The sequence below is a fragment of the Rhagoletis zephyria genome, unplaced genomic scaffold (genome assembly GCF_001687245.7).
Source record: "Rhagoletis zephyria isolate East Lansing unplaced genomic scaffold, Rhagoletis_zephyria_1.1 Rzeph_scaffold_00296, whole genome shotgun sequence".
In the NCBI taxonomy this organism is placed as follows: domain Eukaryota; kingdom Metazoa; phylum Arthropoda; class Insecta; order Diptera; family Tephritidae; genus Rhagoletis; species Rhagoletis zephyria.
In genome coordinates, this window is record NW_016157380.1 from 211,533 (window position 1) to 229,559 (window position 18,027).

General features: G+C 33.7%; 1 protein-coding gene and 1 long non-coding RNA gene across 2 annotated transcripts in view; both read right to left on the minus strand.

Annotated features, from left to right (window-relative positions):
- ltl (leucine-rich repeat-containing larval translucida) overlaps nt 1-14,449 on the minus strand; it is a 30,923-nt gene extending 16,474 nt beyond the window's left edge. The window contains exon 1 of the mRNA XM_017610291.1: nt 13,977-14,449. Within this exon, the coding sequence (XP_017465780.1) occupies nt 13,977-14,278 (302 nt within the window). The 5' untranslated portion in view covers nt 14,279-14,449. The remainder of the gene's footprint in view (nt 1-13,976) is intronic.
- A 278-nt stretch (nt 14,450-14,727) lies between these two features.
- On the minus strand, nt 14,728-16,493 carry LOC108358799 (uncharacterized). Its single transcript, XR_001846833.1, has 2 exons — nt 15,751-16,493; nt 14,728-15,628 (listed from the first exon to the last, which is right to left on the minus strand). It is a non-coding gene; the product is annotated as an uncharacterized LOC108358799 (long non-coding RNA).
- Between the last annotated feature and the right edge of the window lie 1,534 nt (nt 16,494-18,027).

Below are 18,027 nucleotides of genomic sequence, written 5' to 3' on the forward strand. Positions count from 1 at the left end.
GTCAAATCTTTGACTTTCTAATAATTTAAAATAATGGGAAAATATTTATTTTTTTATTTTTATTTTTTTTATTTTTTTGCGATCAAAATTAAAAATTAATGCGAAAAATGGATTCTCTGACCCAAAAAACCCCCGTATACACATTTTCAATAATATTTTTTTGTCTTTGAAATGCATCTAAGAGGTCGTTTATTTGGTATTTTTGAAAATATCTACCAAAAAATTTTGGCAGGCTCGAAAATGATTTTAGAGGTATGGTTCCTTGGGCGAAAATGTTTGTTATGGTCCATAGTACCAGAATCGCAAGGATATGAATCAACTTTTTTAATTGACCCACCCTAATGTACATATATGTTACATACGCACAATTTCACTGCAGTTAAAAATAGGGATAGTTTCGCTTCACTAATACGAAACAATGAATGCAAAAAAAAAATCAGTTAGAATATATGCCGTCTATTGTACTGTTCACACCTTCCATTTTAAACAGTTTTAAATCTACACGACAGATTGTTGTATGTTACAGAGCTCAGGTGTTTGTATATCTACAAATCGCTACCAAAGGTCGCATAACTCATCTTTGCAAAGTCGAGACAGAAGCAAAAAAAGTGTTCCTCAAAAGGTCATCCCGTTTAAGGCAAGAGGGGGAAAATCGGGTTGCCATGTATCACAGTCACGTGTTTTGGCCACGATAAGTGACCACTCAGCAGTCCCCCAAGTTGTCTGTAGGGCAAGGGCGATGCCAATAAGTAACGGGGATATTACTTTCGATATTGACCGTAGATTCTGACTCTGCTGCAGTTGTGTAGCCATATGTAAATAGTCTGCTATAGTATGTAAGCACGTGCTCAGTGAAATATAAAATAGCTGTATTAGACTCAAAACGAACTAGAAAGAGCCCTGCTATTTACTCGGATAGCCAGGCGGTGATTAATTCCAGCGCTAAATATCTCTACTCAATAAAACAAGTTAGAGCGTACGTAACTTTGACCCGGAGAACATCAGTATTAATGGTCGAGCTAGTTCGAATGGCTACGGTGACCATGCGTCCTGTATTATACGGGACAGTCTTCTTTTTTGACCAACTGTCCTGGTAATTTATTTATTTTATACGGGACGCCAAATGTTCTGTATTTATTTTACTGTCCTGTATTTGGCCCGTATTCGGTGTTTCGACGGCTTAACAGCTCATTAAATGGCATGCCTATGAACGAGTTTCAAGTGATGTTGGTATATGATCGTAATTTTCTCCATAAACAGTTATTATTTTCTAATCTGAATGCCTGTGATTCGAATCGAGGAATAAATACAGTGACCAAAGTAGAAATTAGGACTCGAAATTTTAGTAAGTTTTGGCTATTCTTCCTTAGTTTATTTAATGTTTATTATTTTTTTATGAAAGTTAAGCACTTTTCCTAACAAAAACCATACCAAATACCAAATTTCCAACTTTTTGCAAAAACTATAAAAATTAATTCTGCAATGTTTCACCAAAATTTCTAACTTTTTAATTAGAATCTTTGAAAAAAAAATGTGGTTTACATTTTTCTAACTCACTAAAATTGAGTATAATAAAGTGCGAGTGAAAAGTTCTGCACATTTGCTTCTTTTTCAAAAAAATGGTCGGACATACTTAATATGAAAAAATACGTAACACCGCAAAAAAATTGCTCTTTATTATACTCGAATTAAACGAATTTTTTTAACAAATTTTACCGGGTAAAAGGATACTGCTGCAGGGCTAATACATCTAGGATCATTGAAGAAGGCTTTAAGATCTGTAAGCTGCTGTGGAAAAAATTTGCAAAATTATTTTTTGTCCCGTATTCAGCTCTCACAAATAAGGTCACCGTACCTATGGCCGAAGAAGGTCGTGTGCCTCTGAGCATTATCAAGTGGCACTGACAAAATGTGGTTAACCGTATGTGGAAAGACATACATACATACATATTTCACTTACTATCAAACTGGACAGAACAGACTTGCCCCGCCTGATTGCCGTTTTCACAGGACACTTCTCGTCGTAGCTGTAACTTATCAAATACAGAAGAAACGGTAAAGAATCTCTGCAGCACTGGGCAATATCAAAAAGAGGTTTCCGGGCAAGGCTTTCTTTGGTGGTCTAACAGAAATAAGTTACAAATAACCTACTGATACTTGGCTTCCTGTTATCTCCTAACACGTTAATTACTAATCTAGTTTCTACTATGTGGTATTATTACTTATCATTACTGGTTTCACTATGCATTTGCTGCTATTGTTGTGATCACAACTGTAAAAAGATAATAGATCCTTATGAATTTTCAATAAATATTAGTTTATTATTTGTTTATTGCTATAATTGCTCCGGCTACTACGCAATGGTTATCAGTGCACTTCCCAGACGACAAAAATGTCCATGACATTTAAAAAAAAAGAGACAGAAAAAAAAGAAATCTCATTTGCTTACATATGTACATAAATATGACATTCCTACGCGTGACGTCGGTTATTATGAATGTTTTGATTAAGAGTGGAATATTTTATTAACTTTCGGTGGTGCTTATCAAACATTCGACAAATTTCCTTAAGTAAGCTCAACTCCTGTCCAGGCATTATAAAAATTCCATTCTTAAAAATTGCAATGTAACGAAGTGTGGTTTGTGCGTGGCAAGCCGCATGCCGACTTAAAGTTTTGTTTACTGCGGGTACAATAATATCAATTCGAAGTTGAATGTGAATGAAAAACACTTAAGTGACTTTAGATGGTTTGACTTTGAATTAAAAAATAATAAGGCATCTTAAACTACACCGAGGGCTACCTAAAAGTTCAAATAATGATTGGTAACCCAATGAAATATTGCATTAAAGATAAAATGCCCTAACTCGAGATAAGTTGTTTTTATCAAAAAATGCCGCAGAAATGGATGTACAACGATGGCAGTATTGATATTAATATATGCAACATGTGTACATACATACATACATTCGGGTGCATAACTCTCTAAACAAAAAAATATCGGTACTGTTTTTTCACCGCAATATAAAATGTACTATTTTTTAAGACATTTCGGAAAAAAAATAAAAATTTACGTGATGGGTCCAGCTTAAAAGTACCTCCGAAAATCGATTTTTTTATTAATAAAATTAATTAAAAAAAATTTTTTTTTTTCTAAAAAATCACTTAAGCTTAAAAGGTCTGCATAAAAAGGTTTAAAAATTTAACAAAGGAATCAAAATAATGAAATTTTTGAAAGTATTTTCAAATTGGTCTAGCTCACGTAAGCCTTAAATTACAATAAATTTTACAATTCTGGTGGAATACACATACCCAATTTGCCAAACGACTTCGATTTGACTCCGACTCATTCTGGTGCACAATTTATACGCCGTACAGTGGTACGACCCCATACATTTTTTGAAAAAAATTAGAACGAATCGGTAAAGAACCTAAATTTTCCGTATGTAACATGTATGAAAATAAATAAAAATATAAAACAAATTACAAATTGACGTGCTTGATTTACTTTAAAGCATATCTCCTACATAAACCTAACCTCAAATGTTGCCATAAAAAGTGCATGAATATAACAGGTGATTTTTTAAGAGCTTGATACCTTTTTTTATTTGCAAAATCTCNCGAACCGAACACTGATTTTGGTAATAAAATTCAATGATTTGCAAGCGTTGCTCGTTAGTAAGTCTATTCATGATGAAATGTCAAAGCATACTGAGCATCTTTCTCTTTGACACCATGTCTGAAATCCCACGTGATCTGTCAAATACTAATGCATGAAAATCCTAACCTCAAAAAAATCACCCGTTATAACTCCGAAATTTCGTCCATATATTTTTTAACAGCGTTATGTGCGAGCCCTCGAAAATTGGGCGTAATTGGTTTATTTCCAAGCATACCACCCATACGAACCTAATTTCAAGCGGACCGATGAACATGTCATTCCGAAATTTTGCCCATAAGTTAGTAATAATATTGTAAATAAACACCCAAAAATGGGAGTAATCGGTTTATTTGAACACATACATATCTCCCATGCAAACTCAATGCTAAAAGACTCCTTAAAATTACCATGAATGCAATCATTACTATATGAGTTATGTTAATAGTCGCCAATATGGGCAAATTTCTTTTTCAGAAGTCGATTGAAAATATTCGGTGGCGAAGGAAGCCGGGGGAAACATAGTTTTTGTCCACCAAAAGTGTCAAAGTTAGCATTTATAAAGTGTATAATTTGTCTGTTTATATTTATTAAAATATTTGGTCGATTGCCCTGATTTTTTCTCTATTTTTGTAATAGGTGCTATATTTTCATATGAGCTTACAACAAAAACAATAAAGACAAAAGTAGATGAAAAGCATAGTTAACCGGCGGACAGCAAACACGATGTACTAGGGAACTGCGAGACGATGCTAAAAATGTCTGCAATAGTACCAAATTAAAACTTTAGTTCGTTATTTTTTATTAAAAAATTATTTTATTTTATTGACTTAGTTATGTATATACTATACTTTTTTTTAGTTCAATGATTTTTCAAAGTACATACTGTATGAATTAAAAAAAGCATAAAATACATTAATAAAATGTAAACCAAATAATTGACAAGTTGTAACTATTATAAATTTTAATTTAATAAAATCAGTGACAGAAAATAACCGTTAAATATTAAGATTTTTTTAGATCATTTCTAAATCGTTATTTTTTGATTTTTGTTTTTTTTTCGGATCAAGAATAATCGTTGAATTTGGATTCTTTTTTCGACCAAAAATAATTGTTATTTTGGATTTTAGATTTTTCGAAAATTTTTGACCTTTGTGATGGAGACTGCGTGTCGATGATCGATAAATTAAATCTGAAAATAACGATCATAATATTATCGAAAAAATAACGATGAAAAATTCATTGAAAAAATAAAATTCCAAAAGTAACGATTATTGTTGAGCGAAAAAATTAAATTCATAAAATAATGATTATTAATGATCAGTAAAATATACATAAGTCCAATTTTAATGGCTAAATTGATTTTCATTATAAAGATCATAACCGTTGGGTTTCCTGCGAAAAATATATGAGGTTATAAGAGCCAGAGAAGCCTATTTCAAAATCGTTTTTTATGTTACGAGAAGGAAGGATCTATAAAAAAAATCGCTATTTTACCTGAAAGAAAACTTAATGGGCGTGCCTTGGGTTATTACCGTTTCCATCTTAGTAATGCATGTTAAGTATATACATTATTCTAAAATAACACCATATACATAATGCCGTGTGCAATATTTAAAAAAAAATTCAACAAGCATTCCTCAAAATTTTAAACTATTTATCAGAATTAAATAAAAAATGGGAAGCAGTTATATAGTCAATTAAATTTTTGTTTAACAGATTAGCTCGCATAGATTTTTGATAGTTTTTCGAGTTCACCCTATTTGTAATGTGAAGATCAATTGCATTTATATACATACATACAAAATAATATTGCGATTCTTATTTTCCAAATACATATACATATGTAATTGCTTCATTGAATTTTCATTTCTGCGAAAATTCTTTATCTCCTTGCATACTTTCTGGAATGAAGCTTGTCTTAAGTGATTTCTTCGAAAAGGAATGCTAGACACTTAGAAGCCACAAAACAAGCAAATTTGCATAACCAACCCAGTAGGGAGGAAGCAGAGTTGTAGTGAGCAGGCTTTCAGCATTGCAGAAAGATCTTTTGTATCCCCCTCAAGAGCGAAGGAAGCTAAGTCATACATATGTGATTTAAAATTTAACAGCCCCGCAAATTGCTGTTGAAAGTATATGTAGTTTCGAAAGTACACCACTCTACAATCAATTGTTTTCCCTACTGGGTATGTAAGCACACTATTTGTTCAATGGTTAGTTGGGGTCATCGTAGCGAGGGGAATACCAACAACGTAGGCATGACGAAGATGCTTCAATTGAATTTTATTATTACGTTCAATCAATGATCAAGAGGCCAGTGTATAGGTCGTGTGACAATTATAATATTTAAAATATTGATCAAGTTCACAAACTCAATTGTTTAGTTTACGAGTATGTATTACATACATGTATGTATGTGTGTGTTTGTGAATGTGGTGCCTTGTTTTTCGAAAATTATAGTTATGTAGGGAGGGGTTTGCATACCTTAATGCAGATAAACTAAATATTTTGCTAGCTTTCCTAAAACAATTGAAGAGAAGTAGCATTCCAGTTAGTGCAAAGCAAAGGGATTGTACCTGCTGAAGATATTTTTTTTAACAGCAAAAACCACAAGAATCGTTTTTTTTTTAATTCATGCAGAACTCGGGAAAAATGCTTTTAACCCAGTTAAAAAATGTTCGCCGTCTATGTCTTCAAAAAGCTCGTCTACTGCAGCTTTCATTTCTTCTTCACTCGAAAATCTTTCTTGAGGGCCAGTTCCGGACTGTATGGTCGGTGGTTGATTTCTCCAAATCCAGTCACGGCCAGGGCACGCCTTGCAACTCGCATTGTCTTGCACCACTTGACGCACTTTTGTCTACAGTCTCCATTCGCTGACGTTTATTTAGGAAGATTTTCGACTAACCTTCACAATACAAAAAAACATAGCTAGCGGCAGTGTTTGGACGCCCTGACCTAGGATCATCTTTCGGCTGAATTCTCGGCTCCAACGTTTGATGGTGGCCAATGAAGGTCCAGAATGAAGGTCGGGAGCCTGGCTTTAGTATAATGTGCCATTTGCAGGGTACAATTGCGAATGACGCACTGATGGCAAGCCAATATGTTGGCAAGTCAATATTCTCATTAAGTGTCATCAAAAAATTCCTTCTGATGTAAAGAATTAACGGAATGTTGCATTATACTAAAGCCAGTCACCCGACTTAAGCTACTATTCCATATGGCCACAAATACATACATATGTATGCAGGCTCTAAATAAGTAAGTATGAGTTTTACTTTAAGTTATGCATATAAATATGTACATTAGGGCAAAGTAATTTAATTTCGAAAAAAGTGTATGGCATATTCGAATTCTACGTTCGATTCTAAGCAAAAATGGTTAACGAACTACATATATACCAAAAATTAAATTTGACCCTCCCAATTTTTAAAAGAAAAATAAGTGTACCTATTATAATTTTTTCTGGACGAAATTAATTTTTCATTTACAAAATTTTGTGTTTTTTTTCATATTTAAGAGATTACTTCACAAAACCGAAAAAATAGAGTATTATGTACAACATTTTTTGATACAATGAAAAATAAATTTCGACGAAAAAAGTTACAAGCTAAGTTAAAATTTGAATTTGCTATACGCTTTCTTCGAACTTCGCTTGCTACGCACAAATTACTCCGCCCTAATGTACATACATACATATATTCCTTATTTTCCTCATTTCATTTCCTTTTGTCTGCTTTGGTCTGGTGACTGGCATATTATGGCAATAGGTCAATTGATATAAATTACTAGCAACAGCAAAGATTGAAGCCACCAATGAATTGAGTCTTTGGCAAATGGAATAATTCGATTAGATCTGAACTTTTTGGTTTTTGAGTATGCCTCTTGCGTTTCGCTCATTCTTGTACATTGTAAGGCATGAATATTGTTAAAGATAATATTGCATTACATATGTATGTATGTACATAGGTATGTATGTATGTATGTTGATTAATACATAACACATACATACTAATTGTATGCACATACATACATACATATACTAATCGATAGTATCATTGTGAAACGAAAGGCTTTCGCCCTAATATTAGGCTTAGGTTGGAGTCGCATTACAAAAATTCAACTAAAAGTTACGTGTTCGGTTACTCGCCTTTTTTCCAAACCCGGTTTTCGAGTTTTTCGAAAAATTGCAATTTGAAAAAAACCGGTTGCCGATTTTGAAATTAAGAAAAAACCTATAAACCGGTTTTATTTTACTTTGCTTTTATACAGTGAAAGTGCTTAACTTGGTATGAAGACATGACCAAAAAATACCATGAAACTATTAACAGTAAAGTCACCTTTTATTAAGAAAAGAGCAAAGCAAAATAAAACATTTTTCTTTTTATTAAAATTAAAACAAATAAAAATCAGTAAAAAATTCACGTTTTTTAATAAATATTTTATTGCATTTTTTCGGACTTCTTTCGGTTTTGAGTGGTGCTCTTGCCGCCGTAGCCGAGTGCTTAGAGATGCCTACTGCCACTCGGGAGATCCCTGGTTCAATTTCTGAATCCACCAACATCAACCCAAGTTTTTTCAAGCAGATGTCGCTCCTCGGCAGATAATGGCAACCCTCCGTAAAAAAGCAGAGCACGAATGCGAAGAGAATCTCGGCCAGACACGTAGAAAGCGTTTAAGTGCAAATCATTCGTTTATTGGACTCAAATGTACCTACATATATAGATACAATATTGAAACTATTTACTCAAATAGCACACTGGTGTATAAGTTGGTGTAAATTTGTGAATTTTGGTACAATTTATCAGATTTATACCAAATTTCGTAAATTTACATCAATTTATACACCAGTGTGCTACTTGAGTAGGGGCTTCCCTTGAACTGCAGAACTTTGAAAACCTAAAAGTTTTATTCAGAGGTCAAGATTTGGATTAAATTAAAAAAAAAAAACCGGTTTGCTCGATCAACAAATACGGTTTATTCGATATTCGAAAAATCAAGATTTCAAAATAACCGCCTACAGATTAAAAAAAAACAATAATAATGAAAAAAAACACAGTGGAAACCGGTTTGGAAAAACCGAGTCAATCACCCTAGTGTTTACTTTAATGAATACTACAAATAGTCTAGCGCGATTTAGTAATTTCCAGTAGGTAGCGGATCTATTGGTTTCACATGCCTAAATACGTCATACGATCGCATATTTCGACTCGAAGAAACATACAAATGTATTTACGTTCACACAAAAGATTAAAATGATTATAATGGTTATGTATAATGAAGTGTTTATTATAATTCATAAAGCTTTGAATTTCACCAAATCAATCAATTTATTGCGCAAACTTTCGCAAATTGTCAAATATGTACCTATATGTATGTATGTATGTATGTAATCCGGAGGCATGGATTGAATTTGACGTATAAGCATAGTAAACAAATAGAGTAAGTAGAAAAATTAATTAGCTTAATTTCTTTCGCAATCGCATAAGGCAATACAATTCAGATATTTAGTCATATGGCTTGCATCTACTTAAACGGTTTGTGTGATTGGAGCCCATCTCGTGAAAATACGGCCGAATATTCTCGGATAGAACCAAATAGGAACTAAGGTTCCATATGTATATACTATATGTTTAATGTCCTTATTGTCCTATTGTTTTATTTTAGTAATCTTATTCTCTGTATTAACGTTCGCCGGTGGTCGGAATCATTCCCCCGTGCCTAAAATCACCCGGACAAAATCCTCCAGAAAAAATCCCCCGTAAAAAAATCTCCCCGAACAAAAATCCTCTGGATAAAATCCCCCCAAACAATACTCCCCCGGACAATAATAATCGGGAATATTGTTTGGAGGGGATTTTGTTCAGGGAGATTTTTTTCGGAGGATTTTTTCTGGAGAATTTAGTTCGGGTGATTTTATGCACAGGGGAATGATTCCGACCACCGGCGAACGTTAATACAGCGAATAAGATTACTAAAATAAAACAATTTCGTTTTTGCTCTTACTTTTAATATACATACATACATATATTGAAATAAAAATTGAAAACACACATTTAGGGTGATAAGAAACATGTTGTGATCGTTGTTGTCGTCACAGCAAAAATGCACCATCACCAAAAGGCAACAAACAACATTGAATGCAACAACTCACAGAAAGGAGAGACAACTCAACAATAACACTAAAACTGCTAATCAACTCAAACAACCCAGTTGGGATTAAAACCAGCTTCAAGACAAGGAAATTATTTAAATTATTGAGAGGGAAATCGAAGCAAGTAAATACATAGAATGTACATATGCACATTAGGGTGGTACAAAAATAAGTTAAGTCGTAGTTTTATTGCTCTCACCCCTAGGATTGTTCAGTACCGAAAAAAAGTACATATTTTTTATATATTTTTATTTTTTCAATTCTCAATTCTCAATTAACGAAGTTTAGTTCATATTCGAATGACAATAAAAATGCGAGGTGGACTTATCAGGCCATTCTTATTTTTTCTTTTTTTGTGTTAGTGAACGTTTAATGCGTCATTACTGCATGTATTTTCTTAATTTGCAATTATATTTATGGGATGTGAAAAAATGTGTGTGTGTGTGTTTGTATGATTGCCCACGCGCTTGTTTTAGGTCCACCCATACGTCTCAGCCTACAACCACTTTGCAATGGGGAACTGAAGAAAAAGCATTACATTAGGGTGACTCAACAAAAAAAGTTGCGGTTTTCCACCGGAAAAAAGATATTAGGTACATTTCAAGACTTCCGCCAAAATATACATATATGTATGCATTAAGATTTACGGGAGCTGAACTTGAAAATGGTAACAAAACATTTATTATTTTGATCCCGTTGATAAATTTTTTTAACATTTTTATGCAGGCGTTTTAAGCTTAAACTCTTTTATCAAGCGAGGTAATTTTTTGAAAAAAAAATTAAAAGCTACTTTTATTTTTGGAAGTATTTACTGGAAATCTTAATACCTATCCGGAATATTTTGGCGGAAATCTTAATATATAAATAAATGCACCCTAATGTATGTACATACATATGTATGTACATACGTGTGTACAAAAGAATGCTCAAATTGCCAATATGTATTTTGTCGTGCGGGGGCTAAAGAGATTTTCTGCTGCATTTCCTAATTAAAAAATTAAATTCATTTACAACACGTTTTTTTTGCTGCTCAGATGTAATCATGCATTCGTACGTACAATGTTGAAGATAATTACAAAACGGGCGCAATGCTGAGGATATTACTCTGTTATTGTTTATATTCCAATATCTTATAAACCATTTGTGGCACTAATTACTTGATTGAAAGCGTAATTAAATGATATATGCCCATTATAATGTCATTTCTTTTTCACAATTGCACATTCATACATACATGCATACATATAGAAAATGTATGCATTTGAAAACATATTGTGTATGTATGCGTGTGTGTATGGAAATGCCCATCCGTGAGAATGAGTTCACATTTCTAAGGCGAAAATGTTTCCTTGAATGGCAATTATTTTATGAAGAAGCTTTGACTAAACTTTGCAACAACATTAACAGTAGATATTTTGGTTGCATAAATGAAAAATTGCTTAACTCGACTTACAGATTTACATATGTACGTATTTTGGACGATACCGAAAATTAAGCTGTAGAGGTTACGCAGTCAATGCATTCTAATATTAGTGATATTGCATATTTTACGGCGTTTTATTGCCACTTTTGGAGTTCAACTCGATGCTACCAGGTTTTTGCTATCTAAAATGGCGGCGAGAAACTCTCCGCATTTATCTGTTCTTTCAACCATAGAGATTTAAATTACTTGGTATTTTCTGGGCCATTATACGATTGGCAAGCACATGTATATGTTAGGTTTCTCTGTTGATAGCGGCAGTCCCTTTTGTCGGTATGTTGACGACACTGATACTTTACAATGATTTGCTAGAAACTATTCATTCAAGAAATATATATATTACAAATGTCCAACCGCAGTGACGAAGACTATAAATATTTAACGACGTATATTGTTAGGCAGTACCGATACCAAAAGTACTCATAACTCGATTCTCAAAAGGATCGACAGAACCAGAGCTTTTAACTTTCCATTACGATTAGTAATCATTATTTTTTAGTGATTATTTTTCTTTCACAAGCCAGTCATTAATAATTAATTATAATTAAAAATTATCAGAAACAATCATGATTAATGGCCATAAGGTAAGGTACTACATTAAAGTGCAGGTGTGATGATTCTGAAAATTACCGTTGTTTTTTTTTATTTTTTTCCGTTGCCACTCATGCACATTTTTTCCGTATACATAATTCGAAAAACTTTTTATGCCTGAAAATGAGCAACACCTTCAACCAAATCTTACTAAGAAGTGGACTATGTATGTATGTTGACGAAAGTGTGAATGTTGCTAAGTTTTACACCAAATTTGGATCTATGATGTACATACATATATGTATATAATATATGCAGTTTTGTTGTAGTATGGGCAATATTTTTATAAAAAATTTGCAAATAAAATAAAAAAAAAAACCGCTGCTGTTCTTTTTTTGTTAATTTGTTTCGTTTTTGTTATTCTCCTTGTGCAATTATCTTATGTTATGTAGTGATTCTCATCATATCACACACCTAGGTCTAAAGTGCGATCATCTCAAAAAAAATTTTGGACGATTTTTTGCATAAATCAATTCATATGACTTAGTAAATCCAATTAAGGGAAATATTTTTGTTTAACGATTATATACATTTAACTAAGAAACTACTGTTATACCTGTTTTTGTATTAATTGCGTTGAATCTGTGCGATCCCCGAGCAGTTAAATTTCCCTCTCTGAATTTTTAGTAAACTCACTTCAGATCTAGGTGTGCGATATGTATACTAACGGCTTTGCAATATATTACTCACAAGTTGAAATAAATCATAAAATAAAAAAACCAAAAATAATCGAATAATTACTATATTAATCGTATACTTAAAAAAATCAAAAATAATTTAAAATAATCAAACAATTCTATTAATCATGCAATTAAAAAATTTCAAAAATAATTGAAAATAATCAAGAATAACAAAATAATCAGGTAATTAAAATTAATTAATTAATTTTTTTTTTAAGTAATTGATTATTAATCATTAAAAAGGTGCAAATAAGCATATTTAATGATTAAACGGTTACCTAAAAAACATGCTTTAATTAATAATCATTATGATTATCAATCATTATTTAACACGTCTGGACAGAACCCGATTTTTAAAAGTACTGATACTGAGTACTCCAAAGTACTCAGTGCTTACAAAAGAACTCGAAAGCAGAGCTGTTAAGTAGTGGTTATAAATTGTAATGATTACCGATTTAAGTAATTATTATTTTTTTTTAACTGCTAAATGATTAATTCCCATTATTTCCACTTTTAAATTAATAATTACCGAGTACCATTAAAAATTATCAAAAAATAATCGTATTTTTAGCCAATTGGAAGAAAAAAATAAAAAATAATCAAAAAAGCTAATGGGATTAGTTTTACAATAAAATGAATTTTTTTTAGATTATTTTTGATTAAGTAAAATTATGTAAATAATTTTAAATAAAATGTATTGCTCCGACGGAAAAAAATGTTTTGTCGGCAAACATATGTATGTAGCTGTGAAATACGGTGTTACGTTGTTCTTTCAAATAACCATAGATAACAGGGATGTTTCGTGCTGTTACGCTCTGGAATTCCCTCTCTCTTGCAAATATTTTGGGTTATTGAATGCATTTCGAGTAAAAGCTTGCAAGTACTAGTAACAATTCGTAAAAATTTTTTGATATTGAATGGACTTATTGATACTAAAAAACCCGATCCTCAAAAATACTCGATACTTCCCAACACTAACGACATATCATTCTACATACAATTGTGTAATTTGGAAAGAATCTATAAAAAGAATTTATAGAAAAAAAAACAGAAACGGCGGCACGCTATTTTTTCACAATATATTTGCTGGACTACCATTATCACTTACATACTTTGGTGTTTTGCGATATGAAAAAAAAATACGTTTTCATTACACCGACATACAAAAACAACTGATGTACGAATTTTATATATTATGAATTCTGCATTTCCCAAAATTTCAATTTTCCAAACAAATATATAGAAATGTACATACATGGATTCAGAGTGCCAGTTCACACTCTATTACTATACACATTTTGCTATGCCAATATTTTCCCGACGACAAAAAAAACTACTTCAGGAATACACTTATTAAAAAATTTATTATACTTCTTCATGGATTTTGAACACAAAAAAAAACCCATTCAATCACTCACCTCAAAGAATTCCATTGCATTCGTAGTTTCACCAATTTCAATTTCATATCCATAAACGAACGCATTTCCAAGTCCTCTAACTGTGAATGTGATATTTTCAAGCTTATATTCACGTCCGGATCAAATTTATTCGACAAAGCATCGACGATCTGATGGAACGAGTCCACCTTCTCGCACGACAGCTCCACATAGTTGTCAGCATAGATGGGTTCACAGGTACAGGGCGACAGCTCGGGACGCACGGCACAATGCACCGAAGCGACATTGGTTATACTCCAAACAGCATAGACAAAGGATGCCATTTTGCGGCTGCGTGTTTTCGCTGCGTGTGCGCTTCAACGAAGGATAAAGTTCAAGACGATTTCAATTGCCTTTGCCACACTTTCGTCACTTAGGCGTGGAATATTTAATCAGATGTATTTGTATTTTTTGTTTGTTTGTTTGTTTGTTTAAAACCACTAACACAAATTAAAAACAGAACAAAAACAATAAATATATGCACAACGCTGGCTGTACTGTTTTCAAAAGTTGCTTAGTTGTTTGTTTTTTGTGTTGTTGCAGTCAATCCTTATCAATCTGATGACTTTCACGCCACTTAGTATACAAATTTCATCACAAAACAATGCGCCGTTAAGCTCATATCAGTATACGCGTGTGTGTTTGTGTGTTTGAATGTATGCGTTTCCGTTTGATTGTATGTGTGTACGTGCCGGCTTAACAACGCTTATCACTGTTGCGTTTATCGCCGCTCAAGTCCGTCGTACATATGTTGTAGGCGTACTAACTTTTATGTGTAGCTGGCTGCTTGTTGTTGTTAGCTTCTGTCCGCTGCCGATGATTTTGATGTTAGGGCGCGCGCGCACTCAAAATCATGCACTGAGCGCGTTGCAAGGATCAAAGCGGCGCAGCGTAGTGTGTGCGTGTTGGAGTGTAAAAAGGCAGGCCACAGGCAGCGTAAGTGCCTTGGACTTTGTTGGTTGTTTTGTTTTGTTTTTTTTTTAGTGCTAACTGCTTCGTCTTTACTGTGTTTGGGGGTTTTTGCACGATTTCGGGATTTTAACGTATTAACGCAGGCTTGCGCGGAATTTCCATATTGTAAAGTAATTATTATTTTTTTTTTTCCAAAATTCTTTAAATAGTTATTTCACTGTGGATTGTTTGAAATCACTTTTCAATACAAGTTTTAAGATTTTCTTTAACAAAAATCGATGTAGAAAGTTGAAGATTTTATTTTTATTTTTTTCGTTTGAGTAATGCCCTTAATTCGTGTGTCTGTATTTACTGATCTCAATTTGAGCATGCATATGTAGGTATATAAAATGTTAACATTTGACATCTAGGCAGCAACAAGTGGCCGCGTATCGCTCGAAATAATCTAACAGGCACCCTCTAAAATTCCCCGTTCATGCGGAATTTCTAGCTTTTGTGAGCAATGAGAATTTTTAATTTTTTTTTTTTTGTATTTTTCAACTCGACTTCAACTTTTCGATTTGAATGTTTAACGAGTTTTTTTTCCACTTTTCAGTTAATCAACTTTACTTTTTTTAAGTTGTTTTTTTTTCTTTTAAAGGATGTGTTCAAAAATTTTACTCGATTTTTCTTCTAGCTACAAACCCGTTATATGCGATCTTTGTACTTTGCTTGTTTCGCCGCTTCAACAAATATCAAAATTTAATCTTTTCCTCATTCAATCGTATGCAGGGTATTGTTCATATATGTATATAAATAATATTTTCATATATATATGTACATATAGATATTTAATTTAATTTACAATTTATAAAATTTTCTGAGCGTTTGCAGTTTTTACTGCTGATATGCGCGCACTGATCGATGGTTGTTGTGTTGTTCACACAGTTCACTTCGGTTCGGTTCAGTTCAGTTCAGTTTAGTTCAATCAATTGAAAATCGTTGCTCCGCTATTGACGTCCGTTTGCCAACACGATCCGATTACGACTGGGAAAACAATTCACTGTGACGATGGAGGATAGTAGCTACTCGTTAGGCGTTGTGAAGATCAGAATCGATTCTTGAATGGTGGTTGGCAGTAGTATATAGTAGCGGTGTTTTGATCGGCGCGCTGCTAGTCGCTTTGTATGGGTGCTGAGGCCGGTGCCGGTGCTGATGCTGATGCTGTTGCTGGCGATGTTGATCGCTGTTGATCGTGCTTGTCAAAGTATTGGAAGCGTTGCTGTGTTCGGTGTTATCGCACCGCACCGAGTTACTACTGTTCTCCACATACAAGCCGAAATATACGAGTATAACGACAGATCGCCGCTGGTCAGCAGCAGCTCCAGCTTCTTCAGCCGTTTTCCCCACATACATATGTATGTAATATGTATGGTGGTCTGCCAACTATCTATTGTTTGTTGGTATTCTCGTAAGTTTTTGACTTGCTTTGTTGTTGCTGCTGCTGATGTTGCGCTTGTCGAGTGCAATTCTGAATCAATTTGAACCGTCCGATCGATTGTACTCGGCTGGCTGTCTTGTCGATCCGCCGATTGCAGCAGCATCAGCAGCAATGCAAGTGAGCCCCATGCGTGCGGGTGTGTGTGTGTGACTGTTGTTATGATTGCTGCTGTTGCTCCTGCAATGGTTTCACTTGCTGCCATTGCAACAGATTTTTTTGTTCATGTTTTTGATGATGATGGCTCGAAAGTTTTTATCAGCTGCTGTTGCTTTAAACACATCGTATAGCCAATGCATTAACTATTTAGCTAATTGTACATGCGATACGTCGGACAGTAGAAAGCAACAGCTTCTGGGCATTTAAACAGTTTTGCTATTGTTTCTACTATCTACATACATATGTAGCTCTTTGGAGTCTCCATTGATTTTTGCCGACTGTTGCTAATTATTTAAGTAGTGTTATCTCATTTAAAGTGGCAAATTCGATTATCGGCAGCTTTTCAAGGAGTGATTAAAAAGCGCATTTGCATGCCCATTTAAATATAAGGATGTACTTAAGTTTATACACTGCCCTGAAAAAGTGTGGACTCACTTTGTATTTAACTCTTTAATTACCCCACAACATCACACTGTCACCGCCTAATTTAGCTGTTCGCTTTATACATTGAGGTGCGTGCCGTTCATTCAATTTTCTGCGGCAGTACATTCGCCATTTGCTACCAAAAATTTCGAATTTAGACTCATCGGCCCATAACACCTGTTTCCATTGCTCGATAGACCAATTTTTTTATTCTTTTGCCCATTTGAGTCGTTTACGAACGTTTACCGGTCGCAACAATGTTTTTTTTTTTGGCAGCGACCCGTCCATACAAACCAAAACGAATTTTCCAAGTGAGTCCAAACTTTTGCAGAGCAGTGTATGTACAAATGTGCGGTCACACATAGTATATTTGTAGTACCCTGAAGGAAAGGCTGAGGTACAACATTGGTGCGGTAAATTTTCTATCAAATGTAGACCAATCTAAAAATTTAACAAAAAAAACTCCACTTTAATAAATTTATGATACTCAAGTTGTGCTGTCACCATCCCTAGGTTGCATCTCTGGTCTGTGTAACATCTCAAAATCATACACCACACATATCCACATGTAAAATTTTTTTTTGTTATTTAATTTTAGCTTTTTTTTCATAAAAATATAGTTAATACTTAAAAATAAACCGTATAAATCCAATTTCCAAACTTGCGCAGAATGTATTTTAAAAAATATATCAACAAACTTTTTAATTCGAACTCTTAGAAATATGTATGTTCAGTATGCGGTGTTGCAGCCTATTCAATTTTGAAGTAGTTTAGACTTACCGTTGATTTTTGGCAATTTTGTTCTTTCGGGTTCGCTGAAATCCGACTACTTCTTTGGTGGCGGTACTTTATGAGCAGGAAATTTAGTTTCACTGCTCTCGTACGTAAGTCGGTTTGTTGAAGAGTACTCTCAGAGAGCAGGCGTGAGAGTCGAGTGGCGAATAAATTGGCCGTCTGTGGTTGCAGCTTTACGACGTACAGTGGGAGAAATTACGAAAAAGCTGGCCAATATTCAAAAATCAAGGTTGTTCGACGGTTGCGAATCATGGTAATTTGTCAAGA